Below are 24,213 nucleotides of genomic sequence, written 5' to 3' on the forward strand. Positions count from 1 at the left end.
CCCATCCCCAGCAAGAGCATTTACTTCTCTTCTAACCCCCACACTTCCTGTGCATCTTTTTTTTCTTCCCCAGCCAAGATTTCTATCTTACTGGTTAGCACCAACTCCTAATTTTCATATTTTATTTCTTTTTTTTTTGTTCTGCATTTCATGAATTTTCAAACTCAGCTTCTCTACTGAGGTATTTAAACTAAGAGGGCAGATTCAGACTAGATATAAGGAAGAAACATTTTATGCTGAGGGTGTTGAGGCATGGGAACAGGTTGCCCAGAGAAGTTGTGGATGCTCCATTGCTGGAAACATTGTTCAAGCTCAGGTTGAATGGGACTTTGAGCAACCTGGTCTAGTGGAAAGTATCCCTGCCCTTGGCAGAGGGGTTAGAACTTGATGATCTTTGGAGGTCCTTTCCAACCCAAACCATTGTATGATTGTATGATTTTTAAATTTATCTTGTTCTCTCTGAATTACTGCAGTTTGCTACCTTGATGTCTCACACTGAATAGAAACCACTGATCTCTGGTGAGTTATTATTACACCTGGTCAAAGAGGGAAATGTGCCACATAGGAAAACTCATGGGCTCCACCACTCAGCAGTTTCTAAATGTTATCAAAATCTCACTCAATATCTTTTGTTGTACATAGACAGACCAACAAGCTGATGAATACATATACTGTCATTTCCATACTGATTTCAAAGAGGATTTTAAACCAACAAATGCAATGAGTGGAATGGTAGTACTCATTACAAGCCACAAGTTTCTGAGAACTGTAGGTACAAAAGCTTGATTGCATCCTGCCATGGAAGGTATTTGCACACCCAGAAGTTGTCTTTAGGGAAGTTGAATGTGATAATAACCCTCACTAGATATGACTGTTGGATCCAAAGAAACCACTCTCACATGGATTAGTTTCTTCATTATGTGATCTAATGGAAAAATTAACAAGGATTTTGCTTTCCCCAAGATGTTGGTTACCAAAATATGAAAAAGTAGCAGTCCTACAAATGCAGTTGAGTTTTAAAAAACCCAACCAACCAAAAATAAAAAAACCACAAACAAACAAAAACCCCAAACAAACAAACAAACAAGACCAGAATAAATTTATGCTTTACAGCAGGCACAAATATCTGCCTTCTGCAGCACACACACTCAATGGCACCAGAGAAGAATTGGTTCCCCAAAGGTGACACAGTGTGAGGTGAAAAGCTGATGTAATTAATAACTGGAGGAAATCACTAAAATCAAACATTTTTACATCAAAGTGCAGCTACTGCAAGTAATTTAAGAGAGGACGCATGGATCAATTTTCCTCAGACTGTCTGCTGGTGACCAGCTGCCACCTTCGTGGCCTTCTCTACACTGTAACCTTGACACAAGTCTTCCTTCTCCATGGAAGCAAACACAGGTGATTCTTCCTCCTGTCCCATGCATACCCACTCCAAGAAGTATTGGCCAACACCCAAATTATTTCAAATCAGGCATTTTAATGGTTTACATTACTTGGGTTTCAGTAGTGAAAGCTGACATGTTTCAGCAGTGTCCTAGTGGATGATTCCCTAATATGTGTGACACCAAAACTGCCTGGGAGACCCAGGATTCACAGAAAACCTCCTGACACAGCATCCACCATCCCTGCAAAGTCTTGAGGGAGCACTTTCACCACAAGGCTGCAGCAGCCGAATGGGCTCTCAGGGTAGCAGATCCCTGAAGGAGCCCTGGCAGAGACATCATGGAACCACAGAGTGTGCTGAGCTGGACGGGACCCACAGGGATCATGGAGCCTACCCCCCCGGCCCTGCACGTCCCCAAGAGACACACCCTGTCCAAAAGCTTCTGGAGCTCTGTCAGGCTTGGTGCTGAGGCCACTTCCCTGGGGAGCTGTTCCAGTGCCCAGCCACACTCTGGGTGAAGAAGCTTCTCCTGATATCCAACCTAAACCTCCCCTGACTCAGCTCCAGGCCATTCCCTCGGGCCACATTCCACGGACAATCTTTCACTTCGAGAATGTGAAGAAGCCCTTCACCACAAATTTCTCTCTCTCCACAGTACGAACTGTAGAGAAAAGTCCCAGCACATGTTTATTTAGGGGCGTGTGGAGGCAGTGGGGGGGATGTCCCGGGCGGCCTCAGCGCTCCCGGAACGCCGCGCTCGGGGCGCTGTTTCCGGGAGGGAGGGAGGGAAGGCGGGGGGCGGGTTTGGGCGCTGCACCGGGGGCGGCCCGCGGTCCCTCGGTGGCTCCGGCATCCAGGGCAGCGCGGGAGGGAGACCGGGAAGGAGGGAGGATGAACCTGGAGCGGCTCAGGAAGCGAGTGCGCCACTACATCGACCAGGTGAGCACCCAGAGGGGCTGCTGGGGAAGGGGCGGCAGGGCCATGGGTTTTCCTCGAGGAAAAACCGCGCTCGGCGTGGCTCCCGCAGAGAGAGAGGCCGGGGAGCGGTGCCGGCCTCTGCAGCGGCGGAGAGGGCGTGAATTTGTGATGGTGCCCGTGAATTTGTAATGGTGAATTTGTGATGGTGCCCGTGAATTTGTGATGGTGCCCCGTTCTCCCTGAAGGGGAAGGAGCGGCGGTCGCACAGGGGTGCGGCGGGCCGGAAGAGCCGCCTGTGGGTGTCCAGCGGGAGCCGGGGCCTCCCGGCGGGTTTTCCTGCTTTCTCCCTCCTGTGGAGGAGTAGGGGAGCCGCCCTGGGGCCGCTGTGTAGCGAAGACGTATTTGCAGGATCCCGCCCTCGGGTTGTGCAAGCTGGGCCGTGCCTCTACCTAAGGCAGGGGGAAATGGCCTCTATCGCACCCGGGCAGGCTCAGGTTAGGTTGGACATCAGAAGAAAAAAATCTGTTCGCTGAAATGGTAATTAGGCATTGGAACCGACTTCCCAGGGCAGTGGTGCAGTCACCCTTCTTGCAAGTGGACATGGCTCTCGGTGGTATGGTTTAGTGAGTATGGTGGGTTCTGGCAAAGCTCGGACTTGATTATCTTGTATGTCTTTTCCAGCCTTAATGATTCTGTGATCGTTACAAGGGGGAATGGATTCAAACTAAGAGGAGTTAGGTTTAGATTAGATATTAGGAAGAAATTCCTTACTGTGAGGGTGGAACTTGAAACTGGATGCCCCATCCTTGGAAGTGTCCAAGGCCTGGTTGGATGAGGCTTTGAGCAGCCTGGTCTTGTGGAAGGTGTATCTGGCCCTGGCAGGTTAGAACGGGACAATCTTTAAGGTCTCTTCTGAGCCAGACCATTCTGATTCCCTACCTGGTGATTAAGCTGCCCATCACACTCCTGCAGTGCTGCAGACGGCTCTTAGGAGGGCAGGGTTGTTTTCATTTGTTGATGGATTCAGCAATTATGTTGCTGCAGGGCAAAAAAAGAAAAAAAAAAAAAGACACACGGGGAAAAAGGCATAAATAAATTAGGTTAAATGTAGCATCAAACTGTTCTGCTCTTCTTCCAGTTCAGACTTGGTGCAGGCATCAGTGCTGAGAAAAGCACACCCCTTAAATCAGCAAAGACATTTCTCTGTGTGGCCAGCAAGTCTGACTGAAAGGCTGATTAAGGACCTAAGCGAATTTGGTGGGTTTGATTGGTTTGGTTTGCTGTTCTCATTTGTGTTAAACTGTTTCACCAAGCTGTTTTGCCACACAACATGCACTTCTGAGGAAGGGGCATCAGGAGGAGCATAAAATTGCTTTTTTGTGTAATAATGTGTCATCCTATAGTACTGTAAAAGTGCTCAACAGAAGTCATGCAGTGCCTTGTAGGCCTGGATTATACCTTTCTTTTGTGGTGTTGAGGTAATAATTTAAATCTCATTTCTTGTAGACAGCTATTAAATGTGTGTGGGGTTGCTTTGTGGGTTTTTGTGGATTTTTTCCCCCTAGGGAGTGCAGATTGAAACCAAACTATTCTCTTTGACAAACTTGCTGGGTATTATTAGACCCCATCAAGGAAATGTAGGAACAGATGATAGAAGAGACCACTTAGGTGGTGTAGTCCTTTATGAGGACTGGGATACCATCAGTGTGTGCATGTCAGAGCAGACTGCCAGACCTGTCCTCCAAAAGCACAAACCAGCCTCTGAGGTTCTGAACAAACTCCACAGCTGCAGTGGTGCAGGAGAGGAGAGAAGCCATCAAGGCTTGCTCAGTCTTCAGAGAGCCACAGAGTGGTTTGGGTTGAAAGGGACCATAAAGAACGTCTGGTTCCAGCCCCCTGCCAGGGGCACGGACACCTTCCCCTGGAACAGGCTGCTCAGAGCCTCATCCAACCTGGCCTTGGACACTTCCAGGGATGGGGCATCCACAGTTAATCTGAGCAACCTGTTCCCATGCCTCACCACCCTCACAGCAAAGAACTTCCTCCTAACATCTAAACCTACTCTCTTTTTCAGTTTTAATCCTGAATGTCCTCTTGCTACATGCTCTTGTAAAGTCTTACAAATCCTTGCAATGGCAGGGTATTTGTTAAGTGTCCAGCATACCCTGGGAATTGTATTAGGCTTCATTGCATGGACTGGGATAAAAAGGAAAAGCAAGAATGCCTGGTGATTTTCTCAGGAGATAATCCCAGCCAGTTCTGTGAGATTTTTGCCTGGCACCCCAAATCTGGTAGCAACTTTAGCAGGGTCGGTGGGATATATCTGCAAATTCTGCTTTTGTCTGATCTCTGGTTGCCACCACTCGTACCTATTTCACTCACTTCTGCCAAACTGGAGTCTCAAGAGTGAAAATGTTTATCCAAGCAAAAGGGGAAATGCATGCAGGCACTATGGATTTATGTGAAGGTCAAGCATCTTGACTGGAGAATGAACATTTCTTGATCAGAGCTGGTGCTGCTGAAGTTACCTGAAGTAATTTTGGTGCCTTTTTTATATATAGTATTGGGTTTTTTTCTAAAATGTAGCATTTTTTAACTGGAGATGGGGATTCTTGCTACTTTTCCAGTGATGGCAATTCAGCTAATGACCTATTGCCATACTTACAGAGCACATAACTTTTGGTCAAAGATACCTGCAGTATTGGCCCTTTTGAACTATTTTTTACTATGTTACAAAGATCTGAAATATGAATCACCATTCATTGAAACTACATGCACAAGATACTAGATCTGACTGAAATACAATGTATTTCAAAATTATTCAGAAAAGCCAACCCCAAAGGAATACTAATTATTTCTATCATACTTTTACAGCAACAGTATCAAAGTGCCCTGTTTTGGGCTGACAAAGTAGCTTCACTCTCTCATGGTGAGTGGTCACTTTTTACATTGTATTTTATTAACTTCTTTCTGATAGTGTTGTGTTTTGGTGGGGTTTTAGTGCTGGATGGCCAAATATTGACCTTTTGAATTTGGTGTAAGTGCATTTTTGTGATCTTTGGAATGCTGTTTTCCTAAATAGAGCAGAGCTCATCTTCCTTGCCTTTTGAACTTTGTGTTAAAAATCATGTTTGAACAAACCTTAAGGTTTGCTTCACTTAAGAAAGGAAAAAACAAGAGCAACAAGAGACCATGGTGGTTTCCCCCAGGACTCAGGGTTGCCTGGGTGACAAGTACAAAGTGTGTTTACACTGAGAGGGAGTCGATGCTGCCCGTGGCCACTGGCACTCACACTTCTTAAAGTGATCCCAGGGACTTGATCCCACAAAGGCTTTGGTTGCCAGTGAGGTGGGAGGGTACTAAGCTGTGCTTCTGAAATTGCAACTCCAAGCTATGGAAGTCTAGTGCCTTCACTGTTGTTAGGTTCCCTCTAATCTTTTTATTGAGGGAGATATGGGTTGTTTTTTCTGCCCTGTGTCCAAGACCAGGGTAATCTGCAACTGCTATTTTTTTTTAATCTGTATCATTGTGGTCTCCTTCTTGTGACACACCTCTATTGTGACATTCTTTGTATTCACTGTCAAGTGCACCATTTGAGGTCTTTAATGCTAAAATCTGATTATCATCTCATTTTAATCTCTCACTGATAGATACTGTAAGTACTTTATACATATTTATAAATAATTTTTTTTAACTCAGTCAGATGCTAGAGTAGGGGGAAGATACTTCTCTAGTGAAGCAAAAGTGAACATTCTGTATTAAAATGTTTGAAGCTGTATTGTAAAGCAATGGTTTATAATTTGTTCTTTTACTTTAGAGGAACCACAGGATATCTACTGGCTGGCCCAATGTCTTTACCTAACAGCTCAGTATCACAGGGCAGCACACGCCCTTCGATCACGGAAGTTGGATAAGGTAAGTCATTTTATCAAAGACAGGCTACTGTTACCCCTGTTTTAAGGCTCTGCTGCTAACTACAGTGACTTCTTCACCACCACAGTAAGAAAAGTAATTAAGAAAGCTGCATTATTTAGTTCATAAGGCCCTGTGTTCAATCGGTCAGGTTTATAGCATTGTCCCCAGACAGGATCACAGAAAAGAGAAGGGGTCTGAGGATATAACTGCAGCACATATGGGAAGGTGGATTGTTACATCACATGGAGTTGTTTCAATTTTCCTTCCACTCTGATAATGAGTGGTAAAGACAAGAGTCAAGTAAGTGTCCTTTGAGAATTTACTAGTAGAGAAAGTGTTACAGGCTTGGTCAGGAAGGACTTTTGGTGCTGAAAGTGGTGGAGGAGCCATACTACTGAAAAGGGAGAGAGCCAGAGGGACTCAGGCAGTGTAAGCAAACATGTTCTCTCTTTGTAACTGATGTGTATGAAACTTTTCTTTCAGTTGTATGAGGCATGTCGCTACCTTGCAGCCAGATGTCATGTGAGTACACATTTTAACCTCTACTGGAAACAAGCTAAACTAAATAAAAGACACATCTTGGGAAGATTAGGTACCTGATAGGTAGTGTAGATATATATGTTCATTGGAACAATAGATTTAAATTTTCTGACAGTTGATTTCATTCTTTAACTTTCAGTTGGGTCACTGGAGTATCCATTGTGGCACTAATTGGAAGAAATCCAACTGACCTTTCTTCCCAGGAAATACTCCTCTAATATTTTGTGGGAAAACAATGTGAACCATTTTTGTCTCATGTCTTCATGCTTACAGTTTTATTTGGTTGGTTGTAGTCTGACTAGAGGAGATGTGATTTGTGGTGGTATAACTATAGTTAGCAGCTTTGTACTTCTGTATAAGATCTCATACATAAAAGGTAAAATGCAGTGCTTTCAGAGACACAACTGAATCAATTGGTAGATTAAATATACAGAAATTTGAAATAATGTTCTGCTTATAGAATAAGATGATGGTATTTTATTAAAACCCATGTTAACTATTTTTAGAACGATACCTGTTTCTCTGACTGCATAATTCTGAATAGTGCATTTTTCTGTACATGCTTTATTTTATAATGTTTGCATATTTTTATAATTTTATAATTTTTGCATATTATAGATGACCAGTAAAAGAGCTAGCTGCAATTATAAAATGACAAATGGCCGAATAAGAAAATGCAGGCATGAAAAACCTGCTGATAAACACTAGTTGTTATAACCTATGCCTTTGAAACATGATGCTGTGTTTATTGGTGCTTTATGTACAAATTCTTCAAAACCTTGTTTTTTACATGCACATATTTGGTTAGTATGCTGCAAAAGAGCATCAACAGGCCTTGGATATTCTTGATATGGAGGAGCCAATCAACAAACGACTTTTTGAAAAGTACTTCAAGGATGAAAGTGGGTTGAAAGATTCTACCACAGACTGGGAGATGTCACAGTCCTCAGTAAGTGACATTATTTTAAAAAATATTTTGTAGGAAAAAAAAACCTGTGAAGTCAGAAAGTGATTTCATGGCTCTATGAATCTGAAAGTGAATTAAAGGTTTCTTTTTCAGATAACATAATTTTCAGAAATGCTAAATCGTTCTTCTTTCAGTCACACATTGTGTGTTAGCTTGCCTGTATGAAAATAACTCAGTATGCAAAAATAAACAGTACTTTTCATCAACTTCTTATAAATTATTTGCAGATGCTTTGCAGGAACTTCATGATCTAGTATTGGTTTTTACAGTCTTTTAGCTCTTTCTTGATCATGTGTTCTAACATTGCTTTCAATTGGGCTGCAGGTTCTGAGATAACAAAGCAAGTTTTTTTCTCCTCCAGTTATTTTTAATGAAATACTTCATAATCACTCAAGTGTTGTTCTCAGTGGGATATTCTTTGATCACATTTGTGAAAATTATGTGAGGTGAAAGTGAAATTTTTGAAGCTCAGGGAAAAAAATTCTGTGTAGAGAGACAGTTTAAAGAGATTGATATGGTGTGTAGGCTGAAGAGTCTGTGAAGAGTTGTTAGTTTCTAAGGTACAAATTAAAATTTCTTAGCTGAAATTACAGTGTAGGTGATTGACAAGATGGCATTTTCCCTGTAGGACTGAAGTAGCAAAGTGGGTTACATTGATGATGTGAACTGATTTTGAGTGCTGGTATAAGGGGATTAAAGGACTGTTTAGTCTGATGATAGAGTTGGGTAATGTATTAACTTTCTCTTTTGCTGACACTTTTGTGGCCTTCTGACTGAACTAAATACCCATCAAGGGAATTTGGAAAGAACATGTTAGTCAATAAATACTGTAGCACAACTGGTAATTATGGGCTTTCATTGTTTCCTTTTGTTTAATATCTATGTTTTGGATTGAAAACAAGGGTATACTTTTTTGTTCAGAACAATTGAGTCCATTGATTTGGCCTTTTTCATCTCTACTGTGGTCATTCTTGTCTTGCATGAAATATGTGGTTTAATGGTCAGCAAAGAAGTGTATTGCCTTTGGAAGGGACAATTTCTCCATGTTGGATATGAAGGGAATTTAGTATAATTAGGTTTCAACTCAGTATCAAAGAGCTGGATGCCAGAATTAGAAAAGATAAACTCTGTCCTCCTGTTGTATATTTTGAGCATGTGTTTGTTTGGCAGTAGGTAACCTGACAGAGAATTCTTTGGATTTTTCTTGGGGATAGTAGAGACAACTTTTTTTTAAAGACAGCGCTAGAAAACCAGGTTCTATCATACATGAAATACTTTCTACTTTCCAGGGAGCACATTTGATTTGTGCTGAAAACTAAATTGCAAACAATGACTCAGTCTTTGACCTCCAGTCCTGCTTTTCCACCAGATCAAGAGCTCTATATGCCTTTTACGAGGGAAGATCTATGATGCTTTGGACAATAGAACCCTGGCAACTTACAGCTACAAAGAGGCCTTGAAGCTGGATGTTTACTGTTTTGAAGCATTTGATCTTTTAACATCACACCATATGCTGACAGCACAGGAAGGTCTGGAGAGAAGTATTTGTCAAACACAAGTAAAATTTACCTGCTTTCTCAAGATGTGGTTTCCTAGATAGAAATTAAGGCAGTACAACAAGTAACAGACTCCAAAATGTTAGGAACAGAAAGTGTATTAAATGAGTGAAAATTATGATTTGCACAAATTTGCATTTGAACTTTTATTTTTCAGTCCTGTAGTGCTAAGAGTTGAAAGAAACACAATAACCCAGCTGTCCTGCTTGTTAGCTCCTGAAGCTCTTCTGCTCTGCCCAGCCCAAACAAAGTTTTGTCCTGTGTTTTCAATTTCACAGGCGTTGAACCAATGAAACCCTCCTGGGCTTTGCTTAGGCATTAGTTAATAGAGCATTCTAAGTGATAACATTTGACATGTGGAGTAAATAAAAATAATTGTGTGTTATTTCATCTTTATTACATTTTATTTTAAAGTGTAGAAGGAATAACTAATCAATCCTTAATTTCCAAAATTAGTAGTGTTATCTGTTTCAGTGTATCTGTGCTGTTATAGTCCTTGCAGTTGGGATGACCATCACAAAATCCTTTGTATCTCTAAGTTCTTGAAATGTGGGATCATGCTGTTTCTTCTGTAATATGACCATTTCAATGTTTTTTAACTCATATAGAAAAAGAACTCCTTGAATCTCTACCTCTTAATAGACAGTGTACGGAAGAAGAGCAGGAATTGCTTCACTTTTTATTTGAAAATAAATTGAAAAAGGTAAGTCCCAAAAATCTGGAGAATTCATTGAAAGTCTTGACTTTGGGTGTAAATTTTTTTGGATCCCGCTTATTCTGAACATGGAAATGAATATGGACTTTGTAATTTTAAAAATTTTTGATGCAGTACATCTCACTTTATGCAATAGTGTAACAGTTTTCTGTTACTTGTTTTCTGCTGTGGTAACAACTTGAAATTCTGATTTATGTTTTTGAAAATGTATTTATTGAGAACTTCTAGGTGGGGAAAAGGCATGTTAACAATGTAGGCAAAATGTCAGTTACCTGAAAATATTAGGCTATAAGAGCATCATTCCAGACTATTCTTATCCAAAGATAAGGTGACAAGGAGCACTAAAAATATATATTGCTCAGTTTAAATTTCTACAACCTACACAAAACACATTGACTATAGCAAACATCTTTTGTGTTCTAAATGAGCTTTTAAGTACATTTTAAAGAAGCATTTTACCAAATATGGACTTTCAGATTAAAAATAAAAATTTTAAGAACTTTAAGGCTTCTTAAATATTCTTCTGAGACTAAAAATATTAATACTTATTCCATCTGATTTTAGCTTAGTTTTTGTTTCAAATGTTGTTTCTTTTGTCTTTCAGTATAATAAACCCAGTGAAACACTGATTCCTGAATCAGTAGATGGTCTTCAGGAAAACCTGGATGTGGTAGTATCCCTAGCAGAAAGGCATTATTACAATTGTGACTTCAAAATGTGTTATAAGCTTACTTCAGTGTAAGTGTGCAAAGCAACTTTCAGGTTTTTTTCTCATATGGTGGGGTGTAATATTTATGCCTGGACTTACAGGAAATATTGTTGTTCAATGGGGAAACACACATAACAATTTGATATGTACTGCAATATGCATGTCCTGTGTTATATGTGTCTCCTGTATTTAAAATGTGTAGTTTGTGTCTGGCTAGACATGGTATAATTATAATACGTATCAGAAGTATCCAAGGTAAAACTCAGTTTAATCAGCACTGTGCTGAACTTCCCTTCATTCATCCTCTTCCTTACTGTGGTACCTTCAATTTCTGTGCTCTCCGCTTACTTCTTGTTTGGCCTTCAGAATGAACTGGTTGGAATCAGTTGGTTAGTTAGGAAGTTTGATTTCTCTGGCCAGTTAGCAGTTACAATGTTATTGACAGTGATCAAAAGATATTATTAATTTAAAAGCCAGCCTGTTATTTCTATATCTGATGGCTGAGTTGTTACGGGCTTGCATTGCTGCTGCTGGGGTCAGAGGGCTCAGAACACTGCCATGGTTTGCTTCTCAGCTGCTGCAGGTCTGCACTCATGGATGTGTTTCTGAATGCCACAGGAAACAAAATTTTACAGCTGAGCTAAATGTGATTCTGAAGGCATACTGCCTGCCTGGTGTTAACCTCAGGAAGTTGAGGACTGTTGTTTTAAAGCTGCTGTCAAATGTATGGAAAAGATGAACAGAAATGTTGTTTGCTGTCTGCTGGTTAAATTTGAAGTGACCTGCAAAACAGAAGAGCATTTTATTCTAATTTTTTAATTGTATATTCAGCTTGAAAGAATTTTCTGTTACTATCTTTTGTTAAGCTAAATTAACTGTTGTATTTCTGGTCGGAAGAGAACCTTTATTATGCTGTTAATAGTTGTGCTTTAATCACAAATAGTTTTCCAATGCCTTAAGTGGTAACTAACTGGAACATTATGTGCTATACAAGCAGTTTGCTTTTAACACATTAAAGTTTTTGAAATGTACATTACAGTTTTTTTAATTTTTTTTTTTTTTAGAGTGATGGAAAAAGACCCCTTCCATGCAAATTGTTTACCTGTACATATAGGGACACTTGTGGAGCTTAACAAAGCAAATGGTAAGGAACACAGCATTTCACACAACTCAACAGAAAGGCTGTAAAGCCCCAATTTTAATAAAAAATTAAAGATGCCAAGAAACCCCCTTATATACCATATGAAAAATTACTCCAATCTATTTTTCCTCCTCTTGAAACCTGCCGTTTCAGAAAACAGTGGTAACTGGTAAAGAAGGGAATATCTGAGCTGACAGCAGGATTAGGGGGAAGTACATGTGCAAAGAGTTCATGGTCATGAGTGTAGCTGTCCTTTAACCACTGGGCTGTGTAGCCAGGAGGCCTGTGAGCTACACTGCCTCATCCCTGTCATTGTGATTTCTGTTTCCAGGTGATATTTGTACAGTATCTGGCTGCACTTTTTCTGCTCAACAATAAAATACAATAAATTGAACTAGAAAGTAATCTTGAGCAGTTGTGTATGCTTAGGTGGATGTCATTATTCTGTGATAGAAAAAATTCTAGACTCTCTTTGCCTTTGCTGTTGTGAAGGCCTCTCTTTAGTTCAAACAAATTAATAATCATGCAACACTTTCATTGGAATTACAGTAATAGCTTATTTGCAGCTGGAGTGGCTTTTTCTCATTCCAGAATGCATATAAAACAAATGAGTAGCTTGAATATCTTTAAAATCAATTGGAAAATAGAATAAGGAGCTCATATGCTGTGCAGTCTCCTGGGATGGTGCATTATATGTACACAAATAGGTCATTAGGTGTGCTGGTACTTCTTGGGGATTAGTGAATATTATTTTACAGTTAAGTACATCTGAAAATGGGACCGCTACTCTGATTTTTCTTCTAAATCTGCCTTGAGAAGCATTATGTACAGAAGTTAATGTTTTGTAAGCCAATTGTAATATGATTTTTTTTCTGGGCTGAGATACAAAGTGCTCCAGGACAATCTCATTGGTTTAAGAGCACTGTGGTCTGGAAAAATAGAAACTTTACGTGCCCTGATGCTACTTCCTTTGAAATTGCATATTGTTATCCTGTAGCTGATTACTGCTGCTATTAGAAAATCTGTAGTAAGTTATTCCAGTAACTAGAATTATTATTTTTACTAAAAAAGTAATCACTTGGAATTATTCCAAATAATATAATAATTTATTTGCTTTTGTCCTATTTTCAGCATATTAATGCACAGGACTCTACTTTGAAATGGATCTAGCCAGTATGTTATACCTTTTAGATGTAGGAAGTTGAATAGTGTTTTACCTTGACAAGGTACATTCAAGTGTAATACTACTGGCATTTATTCTACTGTGTGGTAATGACCTAAGTTGTTGCAGAATTCTTAAAGGGTGGGAAACAGAGCTGCTTATTTGTGTCTTGTGAAGACTTATGGGTTGTTTTGGTTGGGTTTTCTTTGGCTAATTGCAAAACTGAATCTATTTTGAGGCAATTTGAAGCATTATAACCAAAAGAAAATATTTTGTTCACTTGTGGATTAATAATGTTAGATGTTCTGTATATTTGGTATGGAAATCTAAAAGACTTGAAACATCTAAGTGTTTTAGCGTGTTTTAATTGTCTTTTCTTGTTTCTTCCCACTATGTAGAACTTTTCTATCTTTCTCACAAACTGGTGGACTTGTACCCAAATAATCCTGTAAGTTGTTCTAAATTTTTGTTATTAGGTAGTTTCTTTTTTCGGTAAAAGCACATAAAAGTTGCAATGTATTAGTTTGAGCTACGGAATTCAAAATCTGTTTGTGGATGAAGCTTGTAGAAATGGTTCACTCCTTTTATTTTCTCTGCATTGTAATTTCCTTATGCCAAGCTTCTTTTCTTAAAGTTAAGTACCTGTAAAAGGTATTCAGTGCAAGTTATTTACTTTGATTAATAATTTAAAACAAATGCTACAGTTATAAATGTCTGCATGTCTCTGAACAACCTTTTCCAGTGTTTGATCACCTTCACAGTAAAAATTGCTTTTCTTTCATTTGATCTTAATTTCCTGTGTTGCAACTTGTTCCCATTGCTTCCTGTCCTATCACTGCACCCTTGAAAAGAATCTGGCTTTGTCTTATATTCCCTACCATTAAATAATTGAAAACAGCAGTAAGCTTCCCACTTAGCTCTCTTTATGAGGCTGAGTAAGCCCCAGTTAGAAAGGTACATGCCAGCAGTTCCAGCTTGTCTGTAATACCAAATAATTTGAAGAGTTGACTGTGATTTCAGTGAAAATGTTCCTAACTTCTCTAATTACTATGTCTTCCTCTCTTTTGAAGCTTCACTATGTGAAGTGTGATGTACCTAATAATATTCTATTTTGATTTTAATGTGTAGGTGTCATGGTTTGCAGTAGGATGCTATTATCTCATGGTTGGCCACAAAAATGAACATGCTAGAAGATATCTCAGGTAATTTTTTTTTCTGTTTTTCTTAGTGAATCTGCTGCTCACTTGCTAAATAAACATTTAATGTTTGTGATTGTTTGAAGCTCATAAAGAGAAGCCTCAATAAACTGGTTGCTATTTAAATACTTTCATTGCCACCCTTTTTTTTTGGTATAGCAGTTTAGACCTCATCTGTAGAGATACTTTAAAAATGAGGAAGACTTATGTGGTGTCTCTCTAGGCAGTGACCTTCCTGTTCTGGGCAGGTGTAGTCCCTGCAGTCACTCGTGCTGCTGAGCTAACTACAGCTGTGGGTGATCAGGCCTCAGTTCTCAGTTGAGGGACACTCAGGCATTCTCCCAGGTTCAGGTTTCATATCTGAAAGGAAAGAATTATATGGAAAATTCCAATGTTTGGCTGTCCAGTTCCTTCTGTGCACAAGCTACAGTGGGCTTTTTTAGCTTTTTAGGTTTGGTCAATGCTGTTTCCTGTAGGTGTTCTGTATGTGCAGTGAATATCAGCACTGGGGAGCAGGACCTTGCTGTAAAGTAGGGCATTTGTTCTGGTGCTGTAAGCTCAAACTGAGAGGGCATAAATCAACCTGTAAGACTAATTTTTCCTGAGACCTTTATAGACAATACATGTAAAGATGGATTAGTCATTTATATTTTTTAAATGCCTGGTTATTATGAGTCAAATATTTAAATTCCTTACAAATAGCACTGTGAAATTCTTGAAGTAGCTGTCCTGAGTGATATATTTGGTTTTTGTGCTGAAATAAAAAACATCTTTAAATGTACAAGCATCTCTAGACAGCAAGAAAGTATCTGTGGATGTGTACTCTGATCAAAATTCACAGTAGTTCTGGCAAAAGGGAAAAGAGGACTGATGAAAGTGAAATACTAACAAGATACTTAAATATCTTGGAGAAGAATGACAGTGTAAAGCTAACAAGGCTAGGGACAGCTGTGGGCTACACAATGGTTTCCACAAAAGAAACTTGAAGACACAGTCCTTTCATTGCTGTCATGGGTGGAAGATAAAAATGTTTGAATGTCTAAAGTTTTGTCTCAGAAGACGGAGAATAAACCATTCTCTAGGATCTGTCATGAGAAATAATGAGTTTAACTGTGACAGACAAAATTTAGATTATATGATAGGAAAAAAGTAAGTTGTTAAGGGTAGTTAAGCAATATGATAGAATACTTAAGGAACATGTATTACTTCCATGTCAGAAGCTTTTAAGAAAAGACTGGGCACACTTGTTATGAGCTGTTTAGTTATGAACACCCTTGCCTTCAAACTCAGAAAGTAATCTACAGAGCTTTCCAATGTTCTTGTCAACTCCACCTTTCTGTGAAGTCTCTGGGTTGATGTTTTGCTGCTCAGGTTGCAGTTTTCAGCTCAAGACTTGAGTGACATTTTGTATACTTCCCTGATGCATGGCCTGTGATGTGACAAATGCTCATCTTCTTCAAAGCTAGCACAATTAGATGGCAAAATTTCAACTTAGATGTTCATTTGGTATATTCATATCCTGCTTCTTAAACTTGGATTTGATAGAATATATTTATTTCAAGATGTATAGCTAGGATTTTGCAATGAGTTTTGAGTCACTGCTAATGTTTCCTGTATTTTATTTAATCCACCTACTATATAATTGTTTATGTTCAGTAATATCAAATAATTCCTCCTGTCTGTGAACAGTAGCAGAAATAATGAAATCAATTCACAAGAATGTGTGATACTTCTAAGTGCAAAATAGTTTTAACTTTTAAAATGAGCTTTGTTTATCACTGGTTATTACTGACAGTTATCTTAATAGACAACCTAACCATGTAGCATAGCATTGCTATCTGAGTAGACATCTGTAGCAGATGAAGTTTAATTTCAGATGTGTTTGCTTGTGACTTGCTCTTGTTTTTAGCAAAGCCACTACGCTGGAGCGAACCTATGGCCCTGCGTGGATAGCATATGGACATTCCTTCGCAGTGGAGAGTGAGCATGACCAGGCCATGGCTGCGTACTTCACAGCTGCACAGCTCATGAAAGGGTCTGTACAAACATCATATTTGGGAAGATTCAAATGAATCCATAAGTGGTGTAGAATATTGACTTACATCTATTGGTTTCTCTGGGACTGGATTGAAGGCACTTGAGATGGTAGTTCACATTCAGACTCAGGTGTTTATTATTTCTTATCAGTAAAACAGTTTCACAACTATGAGTTTAGTAGCTTTTCATTAGCAAGGCACAAAATGGCTAACTATCTCTTGTTATAAGGTCTTTTAAAACTAAACTATCTAATTAAGAAAGGACACTTAGGTTATTTTCCCTTTTAATCCAATAACTGATCCCTCGAAGCCCGCAATGTGGATTTTTCTGTCCAATTACAAAACATCACCCAAACCCACGAAGAAGAAGAAAGAAGCAGGTAAAAAAGAACAACCTGCCTCTACCCTAAAACCTCCATCTGGCTTCATATTTATTTCTATATTCTAAAATCCCAAACTCTTAAGTCTTCCACCCTGTGATATTACACACTTCTAACCAACCACACAGCTGTAATCCCAGTACTATCAATTTTGGAACCCTTCTTCACAGCCTCAGGTCAAATACAGTGTTCTCTTGTGGGTCTGTGCCTTTAAACACAGAAAGTTTAAAATTCTCAGCATCCAGGATTCCAACATACATCTCTTTAAACAGTAGCAATGCATTTGCAACAATTATGTGGTAGAGAAGCAGGGAGGGAAAAAATCCCCAATAATTTAACCATCTACTTTTAACTGCATTATTGTGATTATTTTTCTAAGTTCTAAAGTCAAGTTTTATATATAGGTAATCTAAGTTCTGCCTGAAATTTGTGAATCATAGCTGTCATACCAGCTCATCAATTGCTGCATATTAATAGTTTGAACAGCTCTTTCATGCTGTGGGAGGGGGTTGTAAAATGAGTCATGAACTAATTGTGTCATATCACATATAAAAGTATCATATTTGATTGTGGTTACTGGGAAATGTAATCCTTTTATCAATTACTTCCTCCATATTCTATTTGTAAATTAAATGTATGAATGAAATTAGGGGAAAAAACCATCAGAACTAGACTTAAGTGCTGATAAAATACATGTGATTGCAGAGCAGGTTACAATTACTTATTGGAATTCATTCTCTTGTTAAACAGAGATGTAAAGTCTTTTAAAGTTCCCTTTAGGTTAGTAGGACATTTAAATCAGCTTTTACTTGGATGTACATAAACATATGCAAACAGTTGGCATGTCTTTATAGTTTGGGACTCCATTCTTGACAACCACACAAAAACAAACATGCACTTTGTTTTATGGTTTTTAGGTGTCATTTGCCTATGCTCTATATTGGACTGGAATATGGTTTGACCAACAACTCCAAGTTGGCTGAACGATTTTTCAGCCAAGCTTTAAGCATTGCACCTGAAGATCCTTTTGTTATGCACGAAGTTGGAGTGGTAGCATTTCAAAATGGAGAGTAAGCTTGCAAAATGTGATCAAATACTATCTTAAACATGGATTAGTCTTAATTGTAATGTGTCAATATATCTGAAGTACTTATATTGAATTATAGTGTCTTCTGGTCATAGTTTAGATGGTGTTCACCTTAAACCCTTGCTTTCTACGTTGTTCTTCTTTGTGTAAGATTGAACAAGAACAGAATGTAATACTCAAAGAACATCCAGAGATTGATGCTATCTTCTACGTGCCTCTCATTGTGTAGTTGAATGCCTGAAAAGGCATCTATCTGCACACATACTATAAAATTTTGTACAGCAATACATTTTGTCAGCTCAGGAGGTTCCAAATTTACTCTGGGGGAAAAAACTCTAACCTACATAAGAATTGTTTAGCCAATATTTTTAGTTTGATTTTGATTTTTATTTTTCTTTTTGTTTTGTTAGCTCTTAGGGCCAGAATGCAAAATATAGCTAAATGTAAATTACTGGGGTTTACATCTAATTTCACTCATATGATGAAATAACATCATAGAAATCTTTCTTAAATACGGTTTTCTCATGCTGCGGATGAAAACTCTTCACTAATTTACTTTTCTTTCCCTCCACCCCTTCAATCCTTAGCTGGAAAACTGCAGAAAAGTGGTTCCTTGATGCACTGGAGAAAATCAAAGCTATTGGGAATGAGGTATTTATTCTAGTAACATGCAAGATCATAAATTTGTAAAACTCCTGCAAATTCTGTAATAGCTTGTGACAAAACATGTTGTGCTTATTTTAAGATAAAAGTAATGCAGTGTAAATTTTATTTTGAAACTGTGCCTTCAGTGCTCCTAGGCTGAGACTTGACTTGACTTTTTCTAGTTAAGTAGAAAACAAGTTTTGTTTGGTTTGCATCAAGTTTTAATAACACTGACCCTTTAAAGAAATATTATTAGCTTTGGGGAATGTAAAAAATAGAAAAATTAGTTGTTGAATAAATGTTTTCAGCTTGTGTGTTTTGTTAAGAGTTTAAAATGCTTGTATTTTTCTTGTTCATAAACAAAATTCCATATGCATTTATATGTTTTGTTTTTTTTAAAGTAGCCAAAATTTAATTACAGTCTCAGAAGCTGCAGTTATTTGAATTGTTGCATTATTTTGCAGGTAACAGTTGATAAGTGGGAGCCTTTATTGAACAACTTGGGACATGTCTGCAGAAAACTCAAGTAAGCAGAGATTACTGGAGCTCCATTTCTCTAAAATGCTGCACAAATGTGTTTTCTCTCTCCTTTATACCAAGATTGTGTACCACATGAGAGCAGTGTAGAATTACCCTGTAAGAACAAGATTCTCTAAATCAGCTTGTGAACATAACTACATTAATCAACCCTTCAATCAATCCTGTTTATTACACAAAAGTTAAAGTACTTCATGTAAAAGCCTTTCTTTACCTATTGATTCTTATTAGGTTAATAGTTGGAGGCTTTTAGAGGCTTGTATGGGTGTGAATTTTAACTCTTCACTGTCCCAGTCCTCACATACTGAAATATGTCCACTGATTATTATATAAATACATAATAAACATACAGGTAGGTTTATGCCAATTAATTGCTTGGATTAGCACTTTTTTTTACTGAAGTGAAATGTTCAGTGGCATTATAACACAGCAAGGGAGTCTTACTTTGTTTTTTAGAACAAAACTATTTAATATTTCATTTCATCTTTCCATGAATAGAAGAAGTACAAAGCATATATATATAAGCATTAACAGTTTTAACAGAGACATTTTCTCATTAATTACCTTAATCTGACTTTAACCAGTCCTTTCTTTTGTTCAATCAATGCAGTTTTTAAAAAATATTTCTAGTGGTTTTAATTGCTCAATTGGTGTACACTGTAATTTTTGTTTCAAAGCTGCTAATGAGAATGTGATTATGGTAGATGAAAGCTGTACTTCTGCTTTGGCTTTGGTAGTAATTGCTTTGTGCTTTAATTGCCAATTAGTCTTCATTTTCATGATGAAATAAGGACGTATAACAGTTACTCTTTATGCCAAAATCAAACAAAAGGCACTGCTTCTGAAATCTGTTCATGAGTATAATTGCAGGATTTTTTCAAATAGTTGTTTTGTTTGTAATTACTTTTGTCTTTTTAAAATTTCTACAGTAGTTTAACTAACTGCTTACATCATGCTTTGTATAACTTTTAATATTTGCTCAGGTTCAGAAATCAAAGCTAAAATATTTTTGCATCCATGTAAACTATCTTCCAAGAAAATCAAGTTGAGAATTTAGGCAGCTGTACATATGCTTTCACATCTTAAAAAACTCTGTAGTAACTAATTTACTGGTGTCTGTAATACATAACGTGGCTATTATGAAAAACTTATTGGATATATGTGTACTCACTAGTATTATGTGGTTGAAATTTCAAAGCAGCATATTCAAATACAGTGGTAGTCAATTGGATGTGTAGTTACTATGAGTGGAAGTGAAATTGAAATCATATGAAAGGCTTGTGCAGCAAGCAAACATTTGCATCATTTTTCTGCCTCAGTTGTTACTTGATGCCCTCTAACAACTTTGTGTGTTCCTCATTGCATAATTTCATTTTAGATATTAAAATTTCATTTTAAGATTTCTAATTTCATTTAGATATTAAAATTTCTTATAAACAGGTGATACCTATCTTTAACAATGTAGAACTAGGATGTCAAATGTGACAATTTAATTTCTCAGAGTAATGCTGTAGTGTACATTTAATCCTTGTTTTATAAAATAACAATTGCAATAATCAGTGTAATTAATAGACAGTTTTCAAAGACAGGGTGGTATTTGATAGATATCATGGATATGTGTAAACCTCCTTTTCTGATAGAGCATGTTGCAAAATGATGCTCTATCATATCTAGCGTATGCAGCACTTAAGGGTTGTGATATTTCTGCCCAGAGAGCTTGTCTCAGTTTGAATTGTGTGGTTTAGTCTCATACTGCTCCTTCTCTCCCTCAGGAAGGCAAATGAAAGTGACAGAAAGAAAGCCAGTGCTACAATGAGCAGCATTAAACACCTAGAGCAATTTACCATATCAAACAGCTAAACTCTCCAAATGGGACCTAGCTGTAGGCAGCTGTTTTCCTTTGTAAGGAGAACAATGATTTTTCAATTACACTGAGGAAGAAAATTGTTGATATCCATGAGCCTTTTGTACATTCTATTACTATGTTCAGAGTGCAAAGCAATAATTTTCAACTTCTGGCACAACTGTGTTCCGCTTTGCTAAGGAAAATACCCACAGGGCACTGTAAAAGCACCTTTCACCATGAAGCTTACTAACAGATACTCTCCTGTACTTACCCCTAACAGGAAGTACGATGAAGCACTGGAATACCATCGCCAGGCTCTGGTGTTGATCCCTCAGAATGCTTCTACTTACTCTGCCATTGGCTACATACACAGCCTCATGGGCAATTTTGAAAGTGCCATTGACTATTTCCACACGGTACGTAACTGCCTGCAGCTGAAGGGCTGGTCACAGGTTCTGTTATTTACTCTTTCACTCTGGTTTGGGTTTGGAGCAAAGAACCAGCATTTTTTTCCAGCCTCCAAATGAGTGTTTATTTTATAGTCTTAATTTATTTTTTCTTAAATCTTCTATATTTTATTGGTTAGGTAAAAAATGGCCTCTTCAGCAAACTTTGAATTGCAATTTACATTTTATGTATGTGAGCTTGTCATTCACCTGAAATAATTTTAAATACTTCCAACTTAAAAATTTTACAGTAAGTAAATAGCAGCATATGTTGTAGCTCATATGTGAATGATTTCCTGTCTGTATCTATGTTCTTTTCTGGTTTTGTGCTTTCCTTGCTTACTACTTCAGCCAGTTGATATGATGGTGTTATTTTGGTTGTGCAAAGTTTTGCTTTTACAGTGAAGACTATGCTCAGATAGCATTGTGGAACAACAAACCAACAAACTGAACCATTGCAGACTTATGATGTAAATGTTTTTATTTGATGCTAAATACTTTTTACGGGTTTTTTCAATAGGCCCTTGGTCTCAGGCGGGATGACACATTTTCGGTCACAATGCTTGGCCACTGCATAGAAATGTACATTGGTGATTCTGAAGCCTATATTGGTAAGTTACTTATGTGTCTTTTGAAGTCATTGAGTCCTTTGAGAGGAGTGTTATGTCAAGGACTGCCTACCACCACGTAATTAACTCAAAAAGTAGAGGATGTCTTTCTTGGGGTTATTTGGGTTGGTTTTTTTAATGGCTAAGTGAGTCAGAACTTAGCAGATGACCACTGGTTTTTGTGAGCAGCATGGCAGTACTCTCACCAGCATAAAGAGATGAAGTACTTGATCATTAAAGGTGTCAATGTTTTCTTTTATAGAAAATACTGATTTGTAGCATCTTAGATTGCAAAGAGAATGGGGGAAAAATTCAACAGAAGTATGGAGTTAGGAAATCAGACCACTAATGCTAATGTTGTTGCAGAGCAAGGTATTTTCACCTTGTCAAAACTTGTCTCTGTGGAGACAGGATAGGTTCTTCTGACTACAAAAATACAGCTTTATATATGGTTAAAAAAAAAAGTGCTTCATAACAGTAATACATTATATTGCCATGGGTTTAAATTTTCTATGAAGGATTTTCCCCGCAAAAAAAGCTTCTATATTTTTAATAGATTTCTGCTTCATTTAACTTAGTGATTTATCTGTAGTGAACACAGTTGATGTCTTGTCAAGCATGTTAAGAAGGCTGAAGCCTTAAAAGTAAAAGCCATCTGTGTGCTCTAGTGCTTTTCCTGTAGATTTTTCACACAATTGAAACAGATGTTTCTTCTCAATACTGTCTTGCTCCATATGTAGTCATTTAACAACTGGAAGAACCATGCAGCCATGTGATATGCATTAATGCAAACCAAGCTGTGTGTAACTTAAACAAGAAAAAAGCCCCTTGGAGAATTGGGAAGGGAATTGGCAATTACTTCTCAAAACACACTTTTGAAACTGAGTTGTGTTTCTTGTATTGTGCTTTTTTGAGAAAGGAGGCTGCTGGATTTTTTCAGAACAACTCATTCAGCTTCAGTCATTAAGCAGCAGCAGCCCCTTGATGGTCTGAAAGCAGAGAATTATAGTAGTTTCTGAATGATAGTTTCTTTGAGATTACATTTTTTGGGAGTATTCATTTGAAATAAACTACTGGTTTGTCTGTTTTCCTAGGAACAGAGATCAAAGACAAATTAAGATGTTATGACTTTGATGTACACACAGTGAAGACATTAAAGAACATAATTTCACCTCCCTGGGATTTCAGAGAATTCGACATAGAAAGACAAACTCTGGATGAAAGTGGCATAGTAACATTAGAGACATCAAATCAAAGGAAAAGTACAGACACCAGTCGCCCATTGGAAGAAACATTTGAGATTGAAATGAATGAAAGTGATATGATGTTAGAAACATCAATGTCAGACCATAGTACGTGACCATAAATACTGGTAGAGAGCTCATTTTGTCTAAGTGTACTATGTTTTAGCATTTTTGTTATGGTGTTGTACTTTCATGAATTTGCTATTTTTTATATGAATTCAAACTACTATGTACTTAACACTGGGAGTTTTATAGTTCTTACTTTATAAATATTCCTTTCCTGATAGCACTCTCATGAATCCCCATCTGAATGAAGAAGACCTCATTGCATTGATGTAGGCCATATACATAGTTTGAATCCACTGTATTGGCTATTTTGCACATGCCTGTGCATTACTGAAGATAAATTCAAGTTTTTGACACAACTGCACTTTGGAATTCAAGGGTATCAAGGGAGGAAGAGCTTGGGGAGGAGTCTGTATTTTATCAGCAATTGCACACACTCTCACTGTGAAAATCTGTTGGGTCCAGGTGATCCCATTGCTTTCCTATGAGGGCCAGGACAGTAGTGCAGAGAAGTCTGGTTCTGTCCCAGTGACAATGGAGTTGTGCTGTGGCTCCACAAAGGGAATGGGTGATGCCCAAATTTCCCTTCCATATGTTAGAAAATATAGATTGGACTTTGCATTGAGTGCAGAATTCAATACCAATCCCATATATTCTTAAACATGAGAAAATAAGGTGAACAAAACTGTTTTACTTCCTAGTTCTGAAACAATTCACCAAAAGTTACACATTCTCCTGAAAAACATAGTATGAGCCATGAGTCTTAAGTGAAAAAGTACCCAAGCAGAGTGTAGGAAAAATTAATAATTTAGGAGGCCTATGTATCTCCTGGGCAGAGTCAGGTCTCTCTTCTTCAGTGTGACTGACAAAAGGAGTTTATACAAAGGGCTTTATTTTCACTTGGAACCTGGTAATTGGGGTGTGGTTCAGGTGACGTCTTTGATGTAAACTGGGGATTTTCCCTGAACACTCTGGAAGGATCTGTAATGAGTGTGTCTCAACAGCTGCTCTATTAGGCAGGTCTCTTCCTTTAAAGGATCTTTTGAAAGTTATTTTTACATCTGTGCTCATGTATCCTGAATAATTGTAACCAAGACTATCTCATGGAT

The 24,213-nt window shown here is 37.9% G+C and overlaps 1 protein-coding gene across 1 annotated transcript; it reads left to right on the forward strand.

The window, feature by feature from the left end:
• The first annotated feature begins 2,198 nt into the window (after positions 1–2,198).
• On the forward strand, positions 2,199–23,276 carry CDC16 (cell division cycle 16). The gene is made up of 18 exons (XM_071430716.1): positions 2,199–2,329; positions 5,183–5,237; positions 6,126–6,223; positions 6,707–6,745; positions 7,572–7,712; positions 9,100–9,259; positions 9,895–9,989; positions 10,606–10,739; positions 11,775–11,854; positions 13,412–13,461; positions 14,142–14,215; positions 16,119–16,244; positions 17,543–17,695; positions 18,300–18,363; positions 18,822–18,883; positions 21,021–21,156; positions 21,707–21,797; positions 22,889–23,276. The coding sequence occupies exons 1-18, from the start codon at positions 2,282–2,284 to the stop codon at positions 23,152–23,154; spliced, it is 1,872 nt and encodes a 623-aa protein (XP_071286817.1). The 5' UTR covers positions 2,199–2,281; the 3' UTR covers positions 23,155–23,276.
• The last annotated feature ends 937 nt before the right edge of the window (positions 23,277–24,213 follow it).

The sequence above is a fragment of the Agelaius tricolor genome, unplaced genomic scaffold (genome assembly GCF_023055355.1).
Source record: "Agelaius tricolor isolate 1412-34295 unplaced genomic scaffold, bAgeTri1.0.p SCAF_7, whole genome shotgun sequence".
Lineage (NCBI taxonomy): Eukaryota > Metazoa > Chordata > Aves > Passeriformes > Icteridae > Agelaius > Agelaius tricolor.